This window comes from Thamnophis elegans, chromosome 8 (genome assembly GCF_009769535.1).
Source record: "Thamnophis elegans isolate rThaEle1 chromosome 8, rThaEle1.pri, whole genome shotgun sequence".
Classification (NCBI taxonomy): Eukaryota; Metazoa; Chordata; class Lepidosauria; order Squamata; family Colubridae; genus Thamnophis; species Thamnophis elegans.
In genome coordinates this window covers 8142427-8160489 of record NC_045548.1, presented here as the reverse complement: position 1 = coordinate 8160489, position 18063 = coordinate 8142427, and the positions used below count along the sequence as shown (strand labels likewise).

At 41.5% G+C, this 18063-nt stretch overlaps 1 protein-coding gene across 1 annotated transcript in view; it reads left to right on the top strand.

The window, feature by feature from the left end:
• NEDD9 (neural precursor cell expressed, developmentally down-regulated 9) overlaps positions 1 to 18063 on the top strand; it is an 86788-nt gene that overhangs the window by 22891 nt on the left and 45834 nt on the right. Inside the window, exon 2 of the mRNA XM_032223349.1 lies at positions 11847 to 12272. Within this exon, the coding sequence (XP_032079240.1) occupies positions 11847 to 12272 (426 nt within the window). The remainder of the gene's footprint in view (positions 1 to 11846; positions 12273 to 18063) is intronic.

The following is an 18063-nucleotide window of genomic DNA, read 5'->3' as shown; positions in this document are numbered from 1 at the left end:
CTGTAGCTGCCCCGGCCCTATGGAACTATCTACCCCCAGAGATCCGGACCCTCCCCACTCTCTCGGCCTTCCGGAAGTCTACTAAGACCTGGCTATTCCGGCAGGCCTGGGGCTGTTGACCTCATGAACGAGGTCCAGCCACACTAAGGTTGAGTGCATGATGTGTCTTTTTAATTTGTTTTCTCTCTATTTTAAATTTTTAGTATTCTTTTTAGAATTTTTATGTAAGCCACCCGGAGTCCTTCGGGATTGGGCGGCATATAAATTTATTAAACTTTGAACTTTAATGATGAGCAAGGAAAATGGAAGAGTGAAGGAAGAGGAAAAGAACCACAGCCTTTATGACATTTGAAGGGTCCTTTAAAGTCAACTAGACTGAAATAGAATAAAGAGAATCAACTCTAGGACTCTGGGAACTACCATCCCTACTAGATTAAATGATGAGACCCATCATTTTTCCCTACCAAGACCCACTAGTATGGTGATGATGAGTTAATAGGTCTGCGTAATGTTTTGAATTGGCTTCGGAGTAGGAGCCTTGAAATATAAAGAAGCAGGTATACAGCACCTGTTTTTTTTGTTTGTAGGACTGAATGGCTTCTGTAGAGAAATTTCTGCTGCAGTTTAATGACCTGGAAGGAGATGCAGCTATTTTAATGAGTTACTGACAAAAGTTTGTATTCATGCTTACATGTGTGCCAAATGGACTTTGAGAAACTGTATTAAGTAATAAGTAGTACTTGACACAAACACCCAGTAGGAAATATCCTGTCTTTTACCAGAATCACTGGAGTTGCCTTGTAATTCCATTCCTTCTGTTCTTTGTAGTATAAAATTCAAGTATATGTGGATAATGTAGATCCATGCTGTAGTCATCCGACTTAGAGCTGTGTGTTGGATATTTTTATGGAAATTGTTTTCCTAGAATTTGCTAGGAGTAATTATACATTTGCAAACAGAACAACCTTTAAAAAAAAGAAAGAAAGAAACAGCTATACTTATTTCTGTGGCTAAGACTTACTTAGATAACATCTTTACTCGTTCATCCATGGTGAAGATCTCCCTATTTGCATCTACTGAATAGTTAGACAAAATAAATTTTCCATTTCTTGAGGGGGAGGAGAAGCAGAGTTTTTCCAGAATTGTAATTTTAAACTCTGTAGTGGGAATTAGACTGTTTTAGTTCCTGCAAAAACTTCTGCTTTCTGCTTTGTGCAGATTTGTCACACCCAATGCTTCAGTGCAATACAATAGACACTTTATCCCGGGGGTGAGGGATAAGAGGAGCTGGAGGCCAGGTTGAGGCATAAAAGAGTGGCATAAAATTGTATGCTGGCATTTAGAGCTTTTCATTATCAGGCGCACACAGCACAGCGTGCATTTTCCTTGGTTTACTCCCTGACCTTGTTTTAATCCCATGGTATCTTTTGTTATTAATCTTAGAGACTCCCTTTGGCTGCCTTCTCTTGGGGGAGGGGTGTTAAAAAAATTCCACAAATGGATCAGCCATGAGGTTTAATAGATTTCCTAGCTATAGGAATGTAATTTCTTACAATCAGGAGGAAGGTAAGCAGAAGGCTCTTTTAATGACTGAAAGCTCTCTGTTTAAAGCGATGAAAGAAATGTCCTTCTGGGTTCGGCTCCAAGTGGGGAAAAAGACACTGGAGACATGGAGGCTGCTTGGAAAGATGGTTTATTGTTGGACAGGGCCACATGGGTTGAGCCCTGAACAGAAAAGGTGATCACATGCTTCAAAGTTGGTGGAGAAGAAGAGAAGGGCTGAGGGAGGGGCTTGCTAGGCTTTTTATAACCTGTTCAGTCCCACCTCTCTTGTTTCCTGTTCCTGTGTAAGAAATGCATTCTGATTGGTTGTCAGACCCCATGGGGCCATGCAGGGGGCTACTCTCTAGGCTGCGTTTTGAATCCAGGTTTGGTTGAGTTCTCAGATGCCATGTGGTCAGTTGGGGCCAATATTATCATGCTTTAATCCCCTGGAGCTGAAGTGGAGAAGTCTTTATTATGTAAAGTGGACTAGCTCGGCCTTCTTAATGGCCCATTGACAATGTGGGGATGGGCAGGAAGCTACAGGCAGCTATTCTGTCTTTTAAAACATGTTTCTTTCTTTTCACATCCAGAGAAATGTTCTGCCTTTTCAATATTTCCTAGGATATTTCATTTTTCTGGGAGAGGTCTGGGTGGTAACTTCCTACAAAAGGAAGAGGTTATATAACATCCTGGGACTTACTTCTTGAGAGGGAAAATTTTATATATACAGTACCATCTCCAGCAGCTAGGGTGGGTGAGGTGGGGAAAGGCAGAGAACCTGATTTTTTTAATTAAAAAAATTCATAGTGATTCCTGACAAAGAATTGACACCAATCTTCCACCATTCCTGGGAGTTTGCAAACGTGTTTGTTGCTTTATTTAATTTATAGGTTGCCTGACTTTTTTTTCAAAGATTTTTATTAACAAACATGTAAAATACACACACAAAAATTAGACGTACATCACATTTATACAATACAATACGAACAGGAACTTCCTGTTCTTTATAATAGCAATTATCAATCGATATCTCTCACCTTATATTATTTCCCCTTCTATTGCATTTCATTTGGATTTCACCATTCTTAACCCTTTTATTTTACTCATAACTATTATTTTTTGAGTTTTGTTACATTCCTTCATTGATTCTTGTTTCTTTCCTCCATCCACCTATACCATTTATCCCATATATGGTAAAATTCTGATTCTTCTTTTCCCTGAATTTCTTTAGTTAGTTTATCCATTTCGGCACAGTCCATAATCTTTCTTATTATTTCATCTTCGCTTGGGATTAATTTGTTTTTCCATTTCTGGGCAAAGGCAATCCTTGCTGCCGTAATTATATGGTCTCGTAGATTTTTTAGATCATCTTGTTTTATAACTTCATATCTACTTTGAGAGCCTCCTAAAAGCTTCCATCCATCCATCCATCCATTATATGTAGTATTAAATACTGGATTTCTTTTTTGTATTTCACAGACATAATTCCTAATTAAAAAACTTCAGGTTTCCATTCCATTTTAACCCCTGTTATTTCCTCCAGCCAATTTTTGATCCTTTTTGCAAAAGATTTTAGCCTCCTCACAGATCCACCATAAATGGTAATATGTTCCGTGTATTGATTCGCATTTCCAGCATTTTGGGGAGGTATTTGTTAAGATTTTAGCTAACCTTGTTGGTGCCAGGTGCCATCTGAGCTTGCCTGACTTCCACATGGGCGGCTTGCAAGTAAAATTCAGCTGAGGGTGGAAAAAAATCCAAATAAAGCCAGGCAAAGCAAACTGGCAGGTCCAAAATTAAACCCAAGGCCTGAGAAGAACCTGGCCTTCAGCAACTTCCTAAACAACATAAGGGCGGCAGCCAAACGAATCTCCCTTTTGGAGTCAATAAAAAAATCAAGGCAAACAGTGGGAGGAAGATAAAACAGCCTATAAAAGATCGGCTACAAATTCTTCCTGGTTTTCTTTTCTCTTTTTAAAAACAATCTTGGCAAATGGCACTGGTCTGCTGTAGCTTTTGCTTGAGACACTTACATCATGTATGTTTCCTTTCCTCCAACCTTCCCACCCTCCACCCACCCTTAACCAAGATAAAAGATACAACAGCTCATAGTGGAAATGATGCCTCTTTTACTCAGAAAAGGTGATTGCTACCAAGGAAACGGTTAACAATAAACTCATGGTGTGCGTAGGTGTGTCGGTCTGTACTATTAAAAAAAAGAAAAGAAAAAAGAAAAATCAGCCTGGTATATTGCTCAGGGTACACAAAGATACGTGCCTGGGAGCATTTCCTTCGCCCTTCTTTCAAACGGTGCCAGGGAGGGCGGGAAAGGGCTGGCAAAGCCTTCTTCAGCAGTTTTCTTATTAATTATCGTGGCCCAGGGAAGCTCGCAATGCGCAGCCTTGTCTTTTGCACTAAATGCAAATAGATATTAAAGAAGCCACTGTACTTAGGGTGCATTGATTATTGTTTTACTGTTTACGCTGAGGCTGCATATCCTTACTAGGTTCTTACGGTCGGCTTACGTCACTGTCATTCTCCCTGTTTAGTTTATCGGACAGGATGGATACTCCCTGTCGTCCCACCCTATTGCCTAACTGGCCTCTTTCCTTTGGCTCTGTGAAATGCGTTGGCTCGTGGCCTTTCAGAATTTTATTTTATTTTCACTTCCCTTGCTTCAAAAGAACTAGCTCCTTTCCCACCTTCTCTAGCATGCTCAGAAAATTTTACCCTTCTATGGATGATGCCTTAATCTGCAGGGGTGGGTTCCTGCCAGTTCTAACCTCTTCTGTAAAAGAGGTTCCACAAATCTACAGTGCCGTTTAGAACCGGTTCCAGCTCCCTCCCCCCCGCCCGTCCGCACATCATCAAGATGAAGAGAGAGAGGAGGAATTCTGGGAGTTGAAGTCCACAAGTCTTAAAGCTGTCAAGTTCGAACACCCCTGGGGTTTATTTTTCTAAAGGGTTAGGGGTGCAAGGGTCTTGTAACTTGACAGCTTTAAGACTTGCACGCTTCAATGCCAGAGTTCCTGAGCCAACATGACTGGAGGAGGAATTCTGGGAGTTGAAGTCCACAAGTCTTAAAGCTGTCAAGTTTGAACACCCCTGTGGTTTATTTTTCTAAAGGGTTAGGGGTGCAAGGGTCTTGTAACCTGACAGCTTTAAGACTTGCACACTTCAATGCCAGAGTTCCTGAGCCAACATTTTGGTTGCTAAGCAAGAGCGTTGTTAAGTGAGTTTCACTACATTTTGCAAGTTGGCCACGCCCACCCAGTCACATGTGTGGCAAGCCACTCCCACCTGGTCACATGTCTTGCAAGCCACTCCTACAAAGCAGGCCACACCTACAGAAGAGGTTCTAAAAAAATTTGAAACCCACCACTGTTAATCTGAGTGAGGTTGGCAAAAGATTTTGCTTAGAAATTGTAGCAGTTTGGGTCTTTAAAGCCATCAGTGCAATGCATTTAGAAGGAAGTGTATTCAAATCAAAATTCAAATCAGAAGCAGGAACAGTAGAATTTGGGCCAATGTCTGGACAGTTTGGGACCAGTCCCATACTAGCACAAATGATGCCTGACCACACACTCAAGAGCCTTGTGTTCCCTTTCATGCTATTGAATATGTGGAACTGAGTCAGCCTTGATAGATTCCAAAGAACTGTACACAAATAACCCTAACTTTATTTAACTAATTCAACTCAAATTGTAAATTAACTAGCCTGTATGCTGTTATGAAGATGTTTTGGGGCTCCTATGGAAGGGATTAAGATTTAGAGGGTTTTTTTTCCCAATATATTTTTTATTATTTTTACATTTAAAACATGCAGTACCGCGAAATCGGAGTGACTATACATTCACATTATATACAGCTAGTCACAACTATTAACAATTAGCCTACTAAATACATTACCAATCCTTCTGTCCAATCACAATATATACAGTTTGTTCCAGTCTTGTCACCTTGTCTTATACCAGTCATAAAATCTGTTCCAGACTTCAAAATATTCTGATTCCCCTTTATTTTTAAGTTCAAGAGTGAGCCTATCTGCTTCCGCGCAGGCCAACACTTTTCTGATTATATCTAGCTCTGATGGTGTATTTTCTTTTTTCCAATATTGTGCATAAGTCATGCATGCCGCAGTTAGTACCTGAATAATTAAATAAAGTGTATCTTTCTTAAACCCCTCCGGTATTATACCTAGGAGAAAAATCTCCGGTTTAAACAAGATTTGGTCTCCCACCATTTGTTCTAACCATGATTGAGTCATTTTCTAATAATTTTTTGCCTCATTGCATGTCCGCCACATATGATAAAAAGTGCCTGGTGTTTTTTTACACTTCCAACAATTTGGGGCCAGATTTTTAAACATTTTGGAGAGCCGTGCTGGGGAGAAATGCCATCCGTAGAACATCTTATAAAGGTTTTCTTTATACGCCGTAGCCATTGTTAGTTTTTGATTAAGTAGCCAGAGTTTTTCCCACTTAGCCAATTCCACATTGTAACCGAAATTTTTCGCCCAGGCGAACATAGTTTCTTTGACATGTTCCTCCTCTAGCGTGTATTCCAACAAAAATCTATTGCTTTCTTATGATTTATCAGTTGTGGTTTATAATTTATGATTGTAATTATGATTTATGGCCTATGACCTATTACTTGCTCTTTATAGCCACACTTGTGAGTTTATGTGCCTGATACAAATTCCTTGTGCATCTGATCACACTTGGCCAATAAAGAATTCTATTCTAAATTGTTGAAACATTAATAGGCCACGTGGGTGAGCCAGCCACAACCAGTGAAAAGAGGATGAAGGTAAAAGGACATAATACACATTATTCCCAAGCCTTTGTGCACGGATATGGCCTTGTGCATGTGTAGTAAGACTCTTGGTAATTGCTTGGACCAATCCGTACAATTTGGCTGAGAAGAAACTACTGCCTTGAAGTTACCAGCAGGCTTCATGCTTAAGGCAGGACTTGAACCCATGGACTCCTCATTCCTAGCTCAGGGCTTTCGTGACCCGTCAAAACCGCGGTCCACAAAAGCGCGATCGATGAAAGCGCGCATTTGACGTCATCACAGCGCGACGAAAAAAATTAAAAATTGAAATAAAAATTAAATTAAAGCAAGCCGATTCACATAAAGGTAAGGGTTAGGTTTAGGGTTAGGGTTAGGTTAAGGGTTAGGGTTAGGGTTAGGTTAAGGGTTAGGGTTAGGTTTAGAGCGTTAGGGTTACGTTTAGCGTTAGGTTAAGGGTTAGCGTTAGGTTTAGCGTTACGTTAACGGTTAGGTTTAGGGTTAGATTTAGGGTTAGGTTAAGGGTTAGGTTTAGGGTTAGGTTTAGGGTTAGGTTTGGGGGGGTTAGGGTAAGGTTTTCGCTTTATTTTTACATTTTTCGATCACAGCGCGATGTTTTCGTCGTTCTGTGATGACGTCAAATGCGCGCTTTCATCGACCGCGATTTTGTCGTCCGCGGTTTTGTGGTGGAACCAGGGCTTTCTGTGTCTTAACCATTGTACCAACTTTTTTTTTTCACTCTTCGGAGCAAATAGGCACCCTTGCAGCAGAAATAGGTATGGCCCAAATCTGTTTCTGTCTAAAATAAAGATAGAGATTACTCTGAAGAAGAGGAATACATATTTAGCTGGCATCAGACTTCAAATAGGCCAAGAATATATTCCATTTACTTAGAAAAATACCACTGAACTCCTGGGGCTTATTTCTTGGTTGACATTGAATGACACTATAAATATACTTTCTTTAAAATTTGCGTTGATTATCTTGGGAATATGTAAATGTATTTAAATCTAGCTCATAATTTGTCAAAAGGCAGGTGATTAGATAGCTGAAACTCCTTTAATTAGCTGACAGCACTGTTAAATGCCTTCTGCCATTTATGTAGAATGTTCAAATCAATTCTTGTTCATCAAACTGGCTTGTTTTTTATAATGATCTAGTTCTTAATTTAAGACAGCGACAAAAAAAGGCATTAGGAATGCAAGGCTAAGAAAGCTAAATGTAAATATGTAATATGTAATATGTAAACACAACAACGGATAGGGTGGATGGAGGGAGGAGTGGAAGGAAAGATAGGAAGGAGAGGAGAAAGGAGAGGAATAGGAGAAAGGGAAAGGCAGAGGAAGAATGGGAGGGAATGTAAGAGTAGGAAAGGGGAGGAATGGGAAGAAGAGGGGAAGAGTAAAGAGGAGGAAGGGGAAGGAGAGAAGAAAGAGAAGAAAGGGGGGTAGGAAGGAGGGAGGGAAGGAGGGAGGGAAGCAAGGAGGGAAGGAAGGAGAGAAGAAAGGGGGGAAGGAAGGAGGAAAGGAAGGGGGAAACAAAGGAGAGAAGGAGAAAAGAAAGGAGGGAAGGAAGGAAGGAGGGAGGGAAGGAGGGATAACAATTAAACAATTGTAGTTAAATGGAGGTATAATGATGGTAATATGTATAAATATCTGAGTTAAAATACTTCAGTTAATATGAATTATGCTTGATGACTCTGCAAACGTATACTATCTTGAATCATTTATTTGCTTTTAAAAAAATATTTTCTTCAGAATCCTCTGTATTATTTCAACCAAAAGAGATGGAGTACCATGGCCGATGCAGATGTTCAGCTTTCCCTATCTTGCTCCTTCCAGATGTACTGTAAATCCATTCCCCAGAATTTCTAGCCTACAGGGCAAAAGGCTGGGTGCTCTGGAATTGCAACCCCAACACATCTGGAGAACACCAAAGAAAAGAAGAGTTGCCTCTGGGCCACTTTCATGAAAAATACTTTCGGGAAGGTGTGAGCAACGAATATGAATCACTTCTGTGTTAAAACCTTTTAATCAAGTGGCTTATTATTCAGAAAAGAACACTTGTTCTTTCTTTTTTTCCCCCCACTATGTGGGAAAAAAGAAAGTAAGCTTATTGTGAAATTGGTTTGCGTGTGTAATGCAGTTTTCCAAACCGAGTGTGTTGTAGTTTATTTATTTTTAAATGCATTTTTACAAGGTGGCAAACATATCCAACACATTTTCTTCCTCCTATTTTCCCCACAACAACCACCGTGTGAGATGGGTTGGGCTGAGAAACAGTGACTGGTCCAAAGTGACCCAGCTGACATTCATGGTTAAAGCGGGACTTGAACTCATGGTCTCGCACTTATTAGCCTGGTTACCTTAACCGCTAGACCACACTTCCTCTCATAGTTTTGAGATACTTGTGATTTTGAAGTAAACCCCTCTGGGGAGTGGCTGGATTTAATGATTGCAATAAGCCATAAATTAACTTGTATGGCTTTATCTTGGGGTCTTGCATGAAGCAGACTATTGTGGTTAATAAATCATGTTTTACAGCTTATTGTGTTGTACAAATCTAACCAGTGATTTATTGTCTGCCCTTTGAGGTAGACCAAGCTTGGAAAAACCATTATGAATACTAATCCTATTCATAATAGAGGCTCCTCCTCCCGTTTCTCGAGGTTATTCTCACATCCTATTACATTTATGGATTAAACGGCTATGGTTTAGGGAATGTAGGCAATTATTTATTTGTAGTTGAAGCAGCAATTTGAGCAAAACTTATAAATAGGTGAAATGAGATGCCTTGTCTGTCTTGTGTATTTTAGCAGACCAGGTAATACATTCCTCATGTTTTTTCAGAGCTTGCGACTCTTTGAAGTACTGAAGCCACAAAATGAATAGCTGTACTTTGCAATATCTAGCAGAGCCAAGAAATGAAAATATTTCGTAACAAGCCTCTCTGAAGATTTCTAATAATAATAAGACTCCCTATATAGTTTGTCTCCTTTTCTCTCAAAGTCTGCTTGGCTGACAAACTCCTGTATAGATGGTGCCAGACAGCCCCATATGCCAAAAAGAGAGGGGATGACGGCAAGGCATATTTTGTCTATGAATGGAGATAGCAGACTTTTTAAAAAAATAGGTGTGGGCTAACATTGCCACCTATTAGGATGAGGAGAGCTAAGGTGCTTTGCAGTGGATTCCTGCCAACACCTAGATTGGATCCCGTCTTTCTTTAGCTTGATTACTTCCTTATCAATTGAAGCTGATTTAGGAGCAAACTGGATTCAAAGAACAGGAAGTTAAAGGCACTTGGGAGCTCTAAATGTATTGATTTCCCCCACTCTATTTGGTATTGTTGAAAGAAATGTCCTTCTGGGTTTGGATCCAAGTGGGGAAAAAGACACTGGAGACATGGAGGCTGCTTGGAAAGATGGTTTATTGTTGGACAGGACCACATGGCTTGAAGTCCTGAACAGAAAAGGTGATCACATGCTTCAATGTTGGTGGAGAAGAAGAGAAGGGCTGAGGGAGGGGCTTGCTAGGCTTTTTATACCCTGTTTAGTCCCACCTCTCTGTTTCCTGTTCCTGTGTAAGAAATGTATTCTGATTGGTTGTCAGACTCCCATGGTGCCATGCAGGGGACTACTCTCTAGGCTGTTTTGAATCCAGGTATAGATGAGTTCTCAGATGCCATGTGGAGAGTTGAGTAATATCCCTTCCCCCTGCAGCTGCAGTGGGGAAGTCTTTATTATATAAAGTGGGCTAGCCTGGCCTTCTCAATGGCCTATTGACAAAGTTTGGATGTGCAGGAAGCTACAGGGAACTATTCTGTCTTTTAAAGCATGCTTCTTTCTTTTCACATCCAGAGAAACATTCTGACTTTTCAATATTTCCTAAGATATTTCATTTTTTCTGGGAGAGGGCTGGATGATAACTTCCCACAGTATCTTGAAAATTAGCGGGGAGCTACCTTTGATGGAATATGAATAGTAAAACATTGAAAATAGTCTTTTAGATATTAAGAATGCTCTGCTGAGCTGACAGGAAAAAACATACTACGTAAAGCATTTGCTTACAAAAAATTAGCTCCTGAGTAAAGGATTAGACCAGTGTTTTTCAACCTTTTTTGTGCAAAGGCACACTTTTTTCATGAAAAAAATCACGAGGCACACCACCATTAGAAAATGTTAAAAAAATTTAACTCTGTGCCTATATTGACTATATATAAAGTAATTTTCCCACGGCACACCTTACACTATGTCACGGCACACTAGTGTGCCACGGCACAGTGGTTGAAAAACACTGGATTAGACAGCAGTCTAAAGGATTTAGTAAAGGATTAGACAGCAGGAGCCGAGGTGGCGCAGTGGTTAAATGCAGCACTGCAGGCTACTTCAGCTGACTGCAGTTCAGCAGTTCGGCTGTTCAAATCCCACTAGGCTCAAGGTTGACTCAGCCTTCCATCCTTCCGAGGTGGGTGAAATGAGGACCCAGATTGTGGGGGCAATATGCTGACTCTGTAAACCGCTTAGAGAGGGCTGAAAGCCCTATGAAGCAGTATATAAGTCTAACTATTGCTAACTATTGCTATTGCTAAACAATTCATTTATACATTTCTGATTTGGTGGCTCAGAATGATTGGAGGAGAATTGGAAGCCTCATGAAGAATCCATTGAAATTGAGTAGCTAATAGATTTATAATAATAACAACATAACAACAACAACCATTTTACCCATGATTTTTTAAAAAATCAGGTTTTTAGTTGTTCTCCTGCCTTCCCAGGAGGTTTCTGGTTTAGTTTTAAAAAAGCATCCAGAATCATTTTTGTTGTGATTGCTATTTAGGAATTGTATTTGCACAGTTATTCAGCTGGTTGCTTTTTCAAGATGGGTTTGCGGTAGAAGTGTGGGACATTAGTAAGAGAAAGAAAATGATTGGAAAGAATGAAAATCCTACTGTATGAATGTTGAAAAGACAAATGTAGTGGCTTAAAAAAAAATCTATATCAAGAAAAGTGGTGTCAGGAGCTTTCAAACTGTGGGGTCCTCCTTGGTATTCTTTGAGCTTGGTATTTTTTTATTTTTTTGCAAACGTTTCATTACCAAACTAGGTATTATCATCAGTGCTAGCTCAGACAGCATCAAGGACTCCACAGTTCAATCCTGAACTGCAAATATTCTCTTCTATCAATTTGCAAAGTGCATGCCCTCTTGAAGTTTGTAAATTCCTGTAGTTCAAGATAAGTGAGTGCTTCAATCTAAAATTGTGAATTCTGGATAACAACGATCAGAAATTAAACATTTGAAATGCACTTCATGAGAGTACTGGTAATCTTAAGATTTAATTTACAGATTTAATTTCCACACAACTAGCAAAATAACTATGTTTTTAAGTAAAGGCAGATGTATTCGGGTTGTTTTATTTATGCAACATATTTATCCTAAATTTGATAATGCAACTAATTAGCTGTGTTATACTTAAATTCTCCTTCCCCTTGTCTGTTTTCTCTACAGAACCTTATGGCAAGAGCCCTTTATGATAATGTCCCAGAGTGTGCAGAAGAATTGGCCTTCCGGAAAGGTGATATTTTGACTGTGATAGAACAAAACACTGAAGGGTTGGAAGGATGGTGGCTCTGCTCTTTACATGGACGACAAGGCATTGTTCCTGGAAACCGTGTGAAACTTCTGGTAGGCCCCGTACAAGAGAACCCATCTCACCACCAGGACTTGCCAAATTCAGGACTAGCAACTCAGTCTCCTAATCAGCAAAAAGTCTACCAAGTACCAAATGCTCATTCCTCTCCTCGGGATCCCATCTATCAAGTTCCGCCTTCTTATCTGAATCAGGGAATCTACCAGGTACCCACTGCCCACGATGTTTACCAAGTGCCTTCATCCGGGCAGAGAAGTTTTGGTGGAGTTGATGCAGGCAATAAGGTTGGTGCAACTGATATTTCAAGCATCTGCTTCCAAAGCATGTGCATGAAACACATTATTGTGGGGTTGAAAATGCAGTATTATATTAAGACACGTCGATGCTAAGGAGTTAGACACTCTACTCCCCCTCCCTACCCGAAAGGAACCCTGTTCCAACTGCCAGTTACCCTATATGGGTGTGGCCAGCGTGTGACTCATCCGGCCTGTGGGCTGGCCCGACCGCATGGTTTCGTAGCAAAGCATGGGTATCCAGCTAATATGTTAATAACCAAGAGGGACGAACAGCCATTCATTCATTCATTCATTCATTCATTCATTCATTTATTATATTTATATGCCGCCCTTTTCCCCCGAAGGGGACTCAGGGCGGCTAACAAATCAAATCAGGGAAGAGGGGGGGGTACCGACAAAAAATAAAAAATAAACGATACATAACAATACATAATTTAAAAACACACAACAGTCATACCATTCAAGACGGGGGCAACAGCTCTTTAGTCCCAGGCCTGTCGGAACAGCCAGGTTTTAACGGCTTTGCGGAAGGCCTGGAGGGTGGTGAGGGTTCGAATCTCCACGGGGAGTTTGTTCCAAAGGGTCGGAGCAGCCACAGAGAAGGCTCTCCTCCGGGTAGTCGCCAGTCGACACTGGCCGGCGGATGGAATTCGGAGGAGGCCTAATCTGTGGGATCTGATCGGTCTATTGGAGGTGATTGGCAGCAGGCCAATAGTCAAAGCACTACAGGGATAATAGAATTAGACAATTCCTCCGAATCCTATCCTCTAAATGTATGTATTCAAATCAAAATTCAAATCAGAAGCAGGAACAGTAGAGTTTGGGCCAATGTCTGGACAGTTTGGGACCAGTCCCATACTAGCACAAATGATGCCTGACCATACACTCAAGGGCCTTGTGTTCCCTTTCATGCTATTGAATATGTGGAACTGAGTCAGCCTTGATAGATTCCAAAGAATTGTACACAAATAACCCTTAACTCAGTGTTTCTCAACCTTGGCAACTTGAAGATGTCTGGAATTCTGGGAGTTGAAGTCCAGACATCTTCAAGTTGCCAAGGTTGAGAAACACTGCCTTAACTTTATTTAACTAATTCAACTCAAATTGTAAATTAACTAGCCTGTATGCTGTTATGAAGATGTTTTGGGGCTCCTATGGAAGGGATTAAGATTTAGAGTTTTTTTTTTAAATATATTTTTATTATTTTTACATTTAAAACAGTGCAGTACCGCGAAATCAGAGTGACTATACATTCACAGCTAGTCACAACCATTAACAATTAGCCTACTAAATACATTATCATTCCTTCTGTCCAATCACAATATATCCAGTTTGTTCTGGTCTTGTCACCTTGTCTTATACCAGTCATAAAATCTATTCCAGACTTCAAAATATTCTGATTCCCCTTTATTTTTAAGTTCAAGAGTGAGCCTATCTGCTCCCGCACAGGCCAACACTTTTCTGATTATATCTAGCTCTGATGGTGTATTTTCTTTTTTCCAATATTGTGCATAAGTCATGCGCGCCGCAGTTTGTACATGAATAATTAAATAAAGTGTATCTTTCTTAAACCCCTCCGGTATTATACCTAGGAGAAAAACTTCCGGTTTAAACAAGATTTGGTCTCCCGCCATTTGTTCTAACCATGATTGAATCATTTTCCAATAATTTTTTGCCTTAGAGTTTTGTTAACATAAATCCACACCAATGGTATTGAGTGTGGTTCACAGTATGTGCAGCCTCCAAGAACATATCATCCTAGACACTTCGTTGGTCACACGTTCTTTATTTGTACCAAAATTATGCAAATACCAGCTTTAGATAAAAGTGCCTGTTTGTTTAATGGATGTATGTTGCAGGTTACGTGGAATGATGCAAGCGTGGCATTATGACCATGCCAGAAATAACAGGAAGTCTGGATAATCATAATTAAAAGGGTAACTCGGTGTAAAATTTAGAGCAGAGAAAGTGTCACCTGGCACTCCTCTATAGCGTTAACACGTCCCTGGCATGAGTCAAGGTAATTGCCTATTAAAAGCTGGAGGGGAAAAAAAAATATTTATTTTTAAAATAAAACCTTTGCAATTCCTCTGATAATGAGGCTGGAAAGCAGGATTATCAGAATACTCCTCGGAATACTTAAGTCTGGTTCTTTAGCCATTATGAATGTGTTATAATGACATACAACAGCTAGGAAGTACATGTCTGGCAGTGCCAAAGTTTAATCTTAACACTGAAGTTGATAGGAGCTGACGTTCTGACTGCCTTTTCAACTATGAATCCTTCCAGCTTACCCTGAATTACACCCCCATTTAATTTAGAGAAACTTAAAACCAGTAAGAATTAAGAATTCCATTTTCTATTCAGCCTTTTTTGTGGGGTGGGGGTGGGGGAGAAACCTTATCCGATATTTTGATTGTGGATTCCTCCCTGCCTCCCCCATTGCAATAGGCATATTTTCTACAGACAGCAAATGACTTTCTAGTTCATTTATTTACTGGGCAAACCATCCACAGATACCGAATTTAATCATGGGGAAAACATTTGTGCCCGTTTGGGGGAGATGACAGAGATTCGAGGAGGTACCAGTGAGGAGATGAAATGGGAGTACAAAAACGCCATTCAGGCATAACCCATCTGTTCTAACCTTTGGTTTAACAAAAAAGTCTTTAACAAATTACGTCACTGAAAATGTGGCTACCAAATTTGGGCAGCTTGTGGTGTGGGTGGTTTGGAGATTGCAAAGTAGGATTTGGGGACAGCAGATGACAGATGGCCAACTGGGTTCTATAATTTTGAAATTGTACTGTAAATTATGTCTAAACTGATTTCATCTGCTTAACTAAATTCCAATATAAAATACCTTGATATGAAATCATTTCCTTGCCACTGCTACCTCCTCCTCCTCCTCCTCCTCCTCCTCCTCCTCCTCCTCCTCCTCCTCCGGGCTACTCTGGAAAGGCTGACTTCACTGTATAGGAAACTCTTTTGGACTTAAACGTTGGCAAAACTTATATTTGAAGAGTGACCATCTAGTGGACAATTGGAGTCGAAAGCAAAGTTCATATGAGTACAGGTAGTCTTCGGCTTACGTCCATAACTGAGTGCCAAATTTCTGTTGCTATGTGAGACAGTTGTTAATTGAGTTGAGCCCTATTTTATGACCTTACTTGCCACAGTTATTAAATGAATTATTGCAGTTGCTAAATTAGTAACACCGTTGTTAAGTGAACCTAGCTTCGCCATTGACATTGCTTGTTAGGAGGTCTCCAAAGGTGATCACATGACTCTGGGAAACAGCAACTGTCATAAATATGAGCCAGTTGCCAAGTATCCGAAATTTGATCACTTGACCAAGGGCCGGATTTTCCTATAGGCTAACTAGGCTTCAGCCTAGGGCTTCAAGATCAAGAGGGGCCTACATTCAAATTGTTAGCAAAATTAAAATTACACTATTCTAAAAACAGTGAACACTAAAACACTGAACTGAAAATAAGGAGAAATTCTATGCATATGACTAATAAACAAACATAAAAATGTATTGGTTAAGATCGTTCCAGCGCCGCGGCAGTTGGGGAGCCCGCCCACGTTCCCGGCACCGGTGGTCGGGCGAGAGGTGTGGCCGCTCCCAATAGCCATCCCGTCGATGCGGAGCCCACCAGCGGCCAGGCAGGTGAGGGCGTGGGGGCCAAGCCAGGCAGCTGAGCGCAGCAGGGGAGGCGGCTGGCCTCGCTGCCTTTGCCACAGAGCAGAGCCGCCCTCCGTCGGGAGGCCAGCTATATATATTGATATATATTGATATATATCACAGTAATGATGTATTTTATTGTCTCTCATGTAATTTACAAACTTAAAAATGGGAGGTGAAAGGGCCTCATAAGTGGAATAGCCTAGGGCCTCTTTTCATCTAAATCCGGCCCTGGCTTGACCATGGGGATGTTGCAATGGCTGTAAGTATGAAAAATGGTAATAAGTCACAACAAGGGCTGTTGTAACTTGGAATTGTCACTAAACAAATGGTTGTAAATTGAATCCTACCTTTATTCAAAGTTAAAATCAAAGCCAAATTACATAACCTGAAGCTGTAACCCTAAGAAATATGAGATGGCATCCCATCATATATCTCCTACTTGCAAAAAAAAGTATATTGATGAACTCCTTCATGCCGCTTTGTCACTTTGTGAGCGATATTAAATATAAATTTAATAAAAAACAAATAATAAAATAAATACTTGACACCTAAAATATGAATGTCATTCCTTCAACTGACAACACCTGTCCCTAGCAGATTAAATGAGCTGCTGTGCTTAATACAGGCAATACTTGCAAGTATTCTGTGTGTCTTGGCAAGGCTGTGGAGTTAAAAATATTCCATCTCACATAATCTCAGAGAGCCTTATTAATAGCAGAGGGTCAAATATCTGGAAGCCTTCAGCCAGCCTGCAAATGGCTTGCTCCTGTTTTCTAGCAAGGTTTTCTCGTGCAAACCACAGTTTGTCATCATCCTTGTTCAATGAGAAGGCAAGATGATAAGCTAAGGAATAAATGCAACAAATATCTCAATTTTCTGGAGGAATTTGCAGGATTAAGCAGGATTGGGTATTATGATGTCCAATTGGCCTCGAGACAGAGTTAAAACTGAAGCCACGCCTCTGTGCTCCTTGCTTCTGGTTCCCAGTTTCAACTCTGTCTGGCCGAAGAAGGACGAGTTGCTTTTGGTTCCAGTGATTCCCAAACACAATCCAGTGCCATCCTGCAAATTCCTTCTCCCTGCCTTCTCCCTTTTGCCTCCATCTGCTTCCTGGAAGCCTCCCCTTAGTGTGGCTCGCTCCTGGCTGCCAGTAAGGGTTTTACAAGTTGTTTGTTGGGGCTATTAGAAGCAGGACATCATTCCGGCGGCCATTTTGGGCCTCGTGTTCCAGCGGGCCGCATGGGCTGAGGCAGAGGCTGCTATGGAGCCTCGATCTCATCCCTGCCATCCTGGGGGGGGGCATCCTTTCTACAGCGGCAGCTGCGGCAAGGCCCTGCAGACCCAGAGCTAGGCCAGGAGGCCCGGAGTGGCACGAGACAATGAGGATCGAGTACCAAGCTGCATGGTGCTTCCAGCAGCTGCGCGGCTTGAAAACGGGCCGGAAAGGTCTACCAGCAGCTGAAATCATCGCGCAGAGGCCATGAGTGACTGGGGAAAGCTGTTTTTACTACGGGTCGGGTGGGCTGAGCCTGGAGGAGCCCGACCTGGTACCATGGCGGATGGAGAGGAGAGGCCTGATTCCCCCCCATTGTCTCCTGGGGAGGGACCTTCCAGTGGGGCCCGAGAAAGACCCACAGCCTCTGCAAGTCTGCGAAAGCTTGTACAGGTGGGGAGCTCTCTTGGAATCCCGGATGGCACAGGACCATTGGACCTGGTTGGACCTCCAACATAATATCAACTGGCTGGAGCTGCGAGTGATTCACTTGGCACTGTGTCACTTCAAGGACCATGTTCGAGACCGGAACGTCTTGGTGCTAACTGACAATGTGGCGGTGAAGGCCCACATCAACCAGCAAGGCGGCACACACTCCAGAGCTCTTCGAACCGAGGCGATGGCACTCGGCACCTGGGAAGAGAGGCATCTTTGATAGCTCAGGGCGGAGCACAACACAAGAGTGAACAATCATCAAGCCGACTGACTCAGTCGGGCCATGGTCGACCACGGAGAGTGGAGCCTTCTCCCGGAACTGTTCCAGACCATCTGCTCCAGGTTTGGCCGTCCGGAGGGGGACCTGTTTGCCACACCGC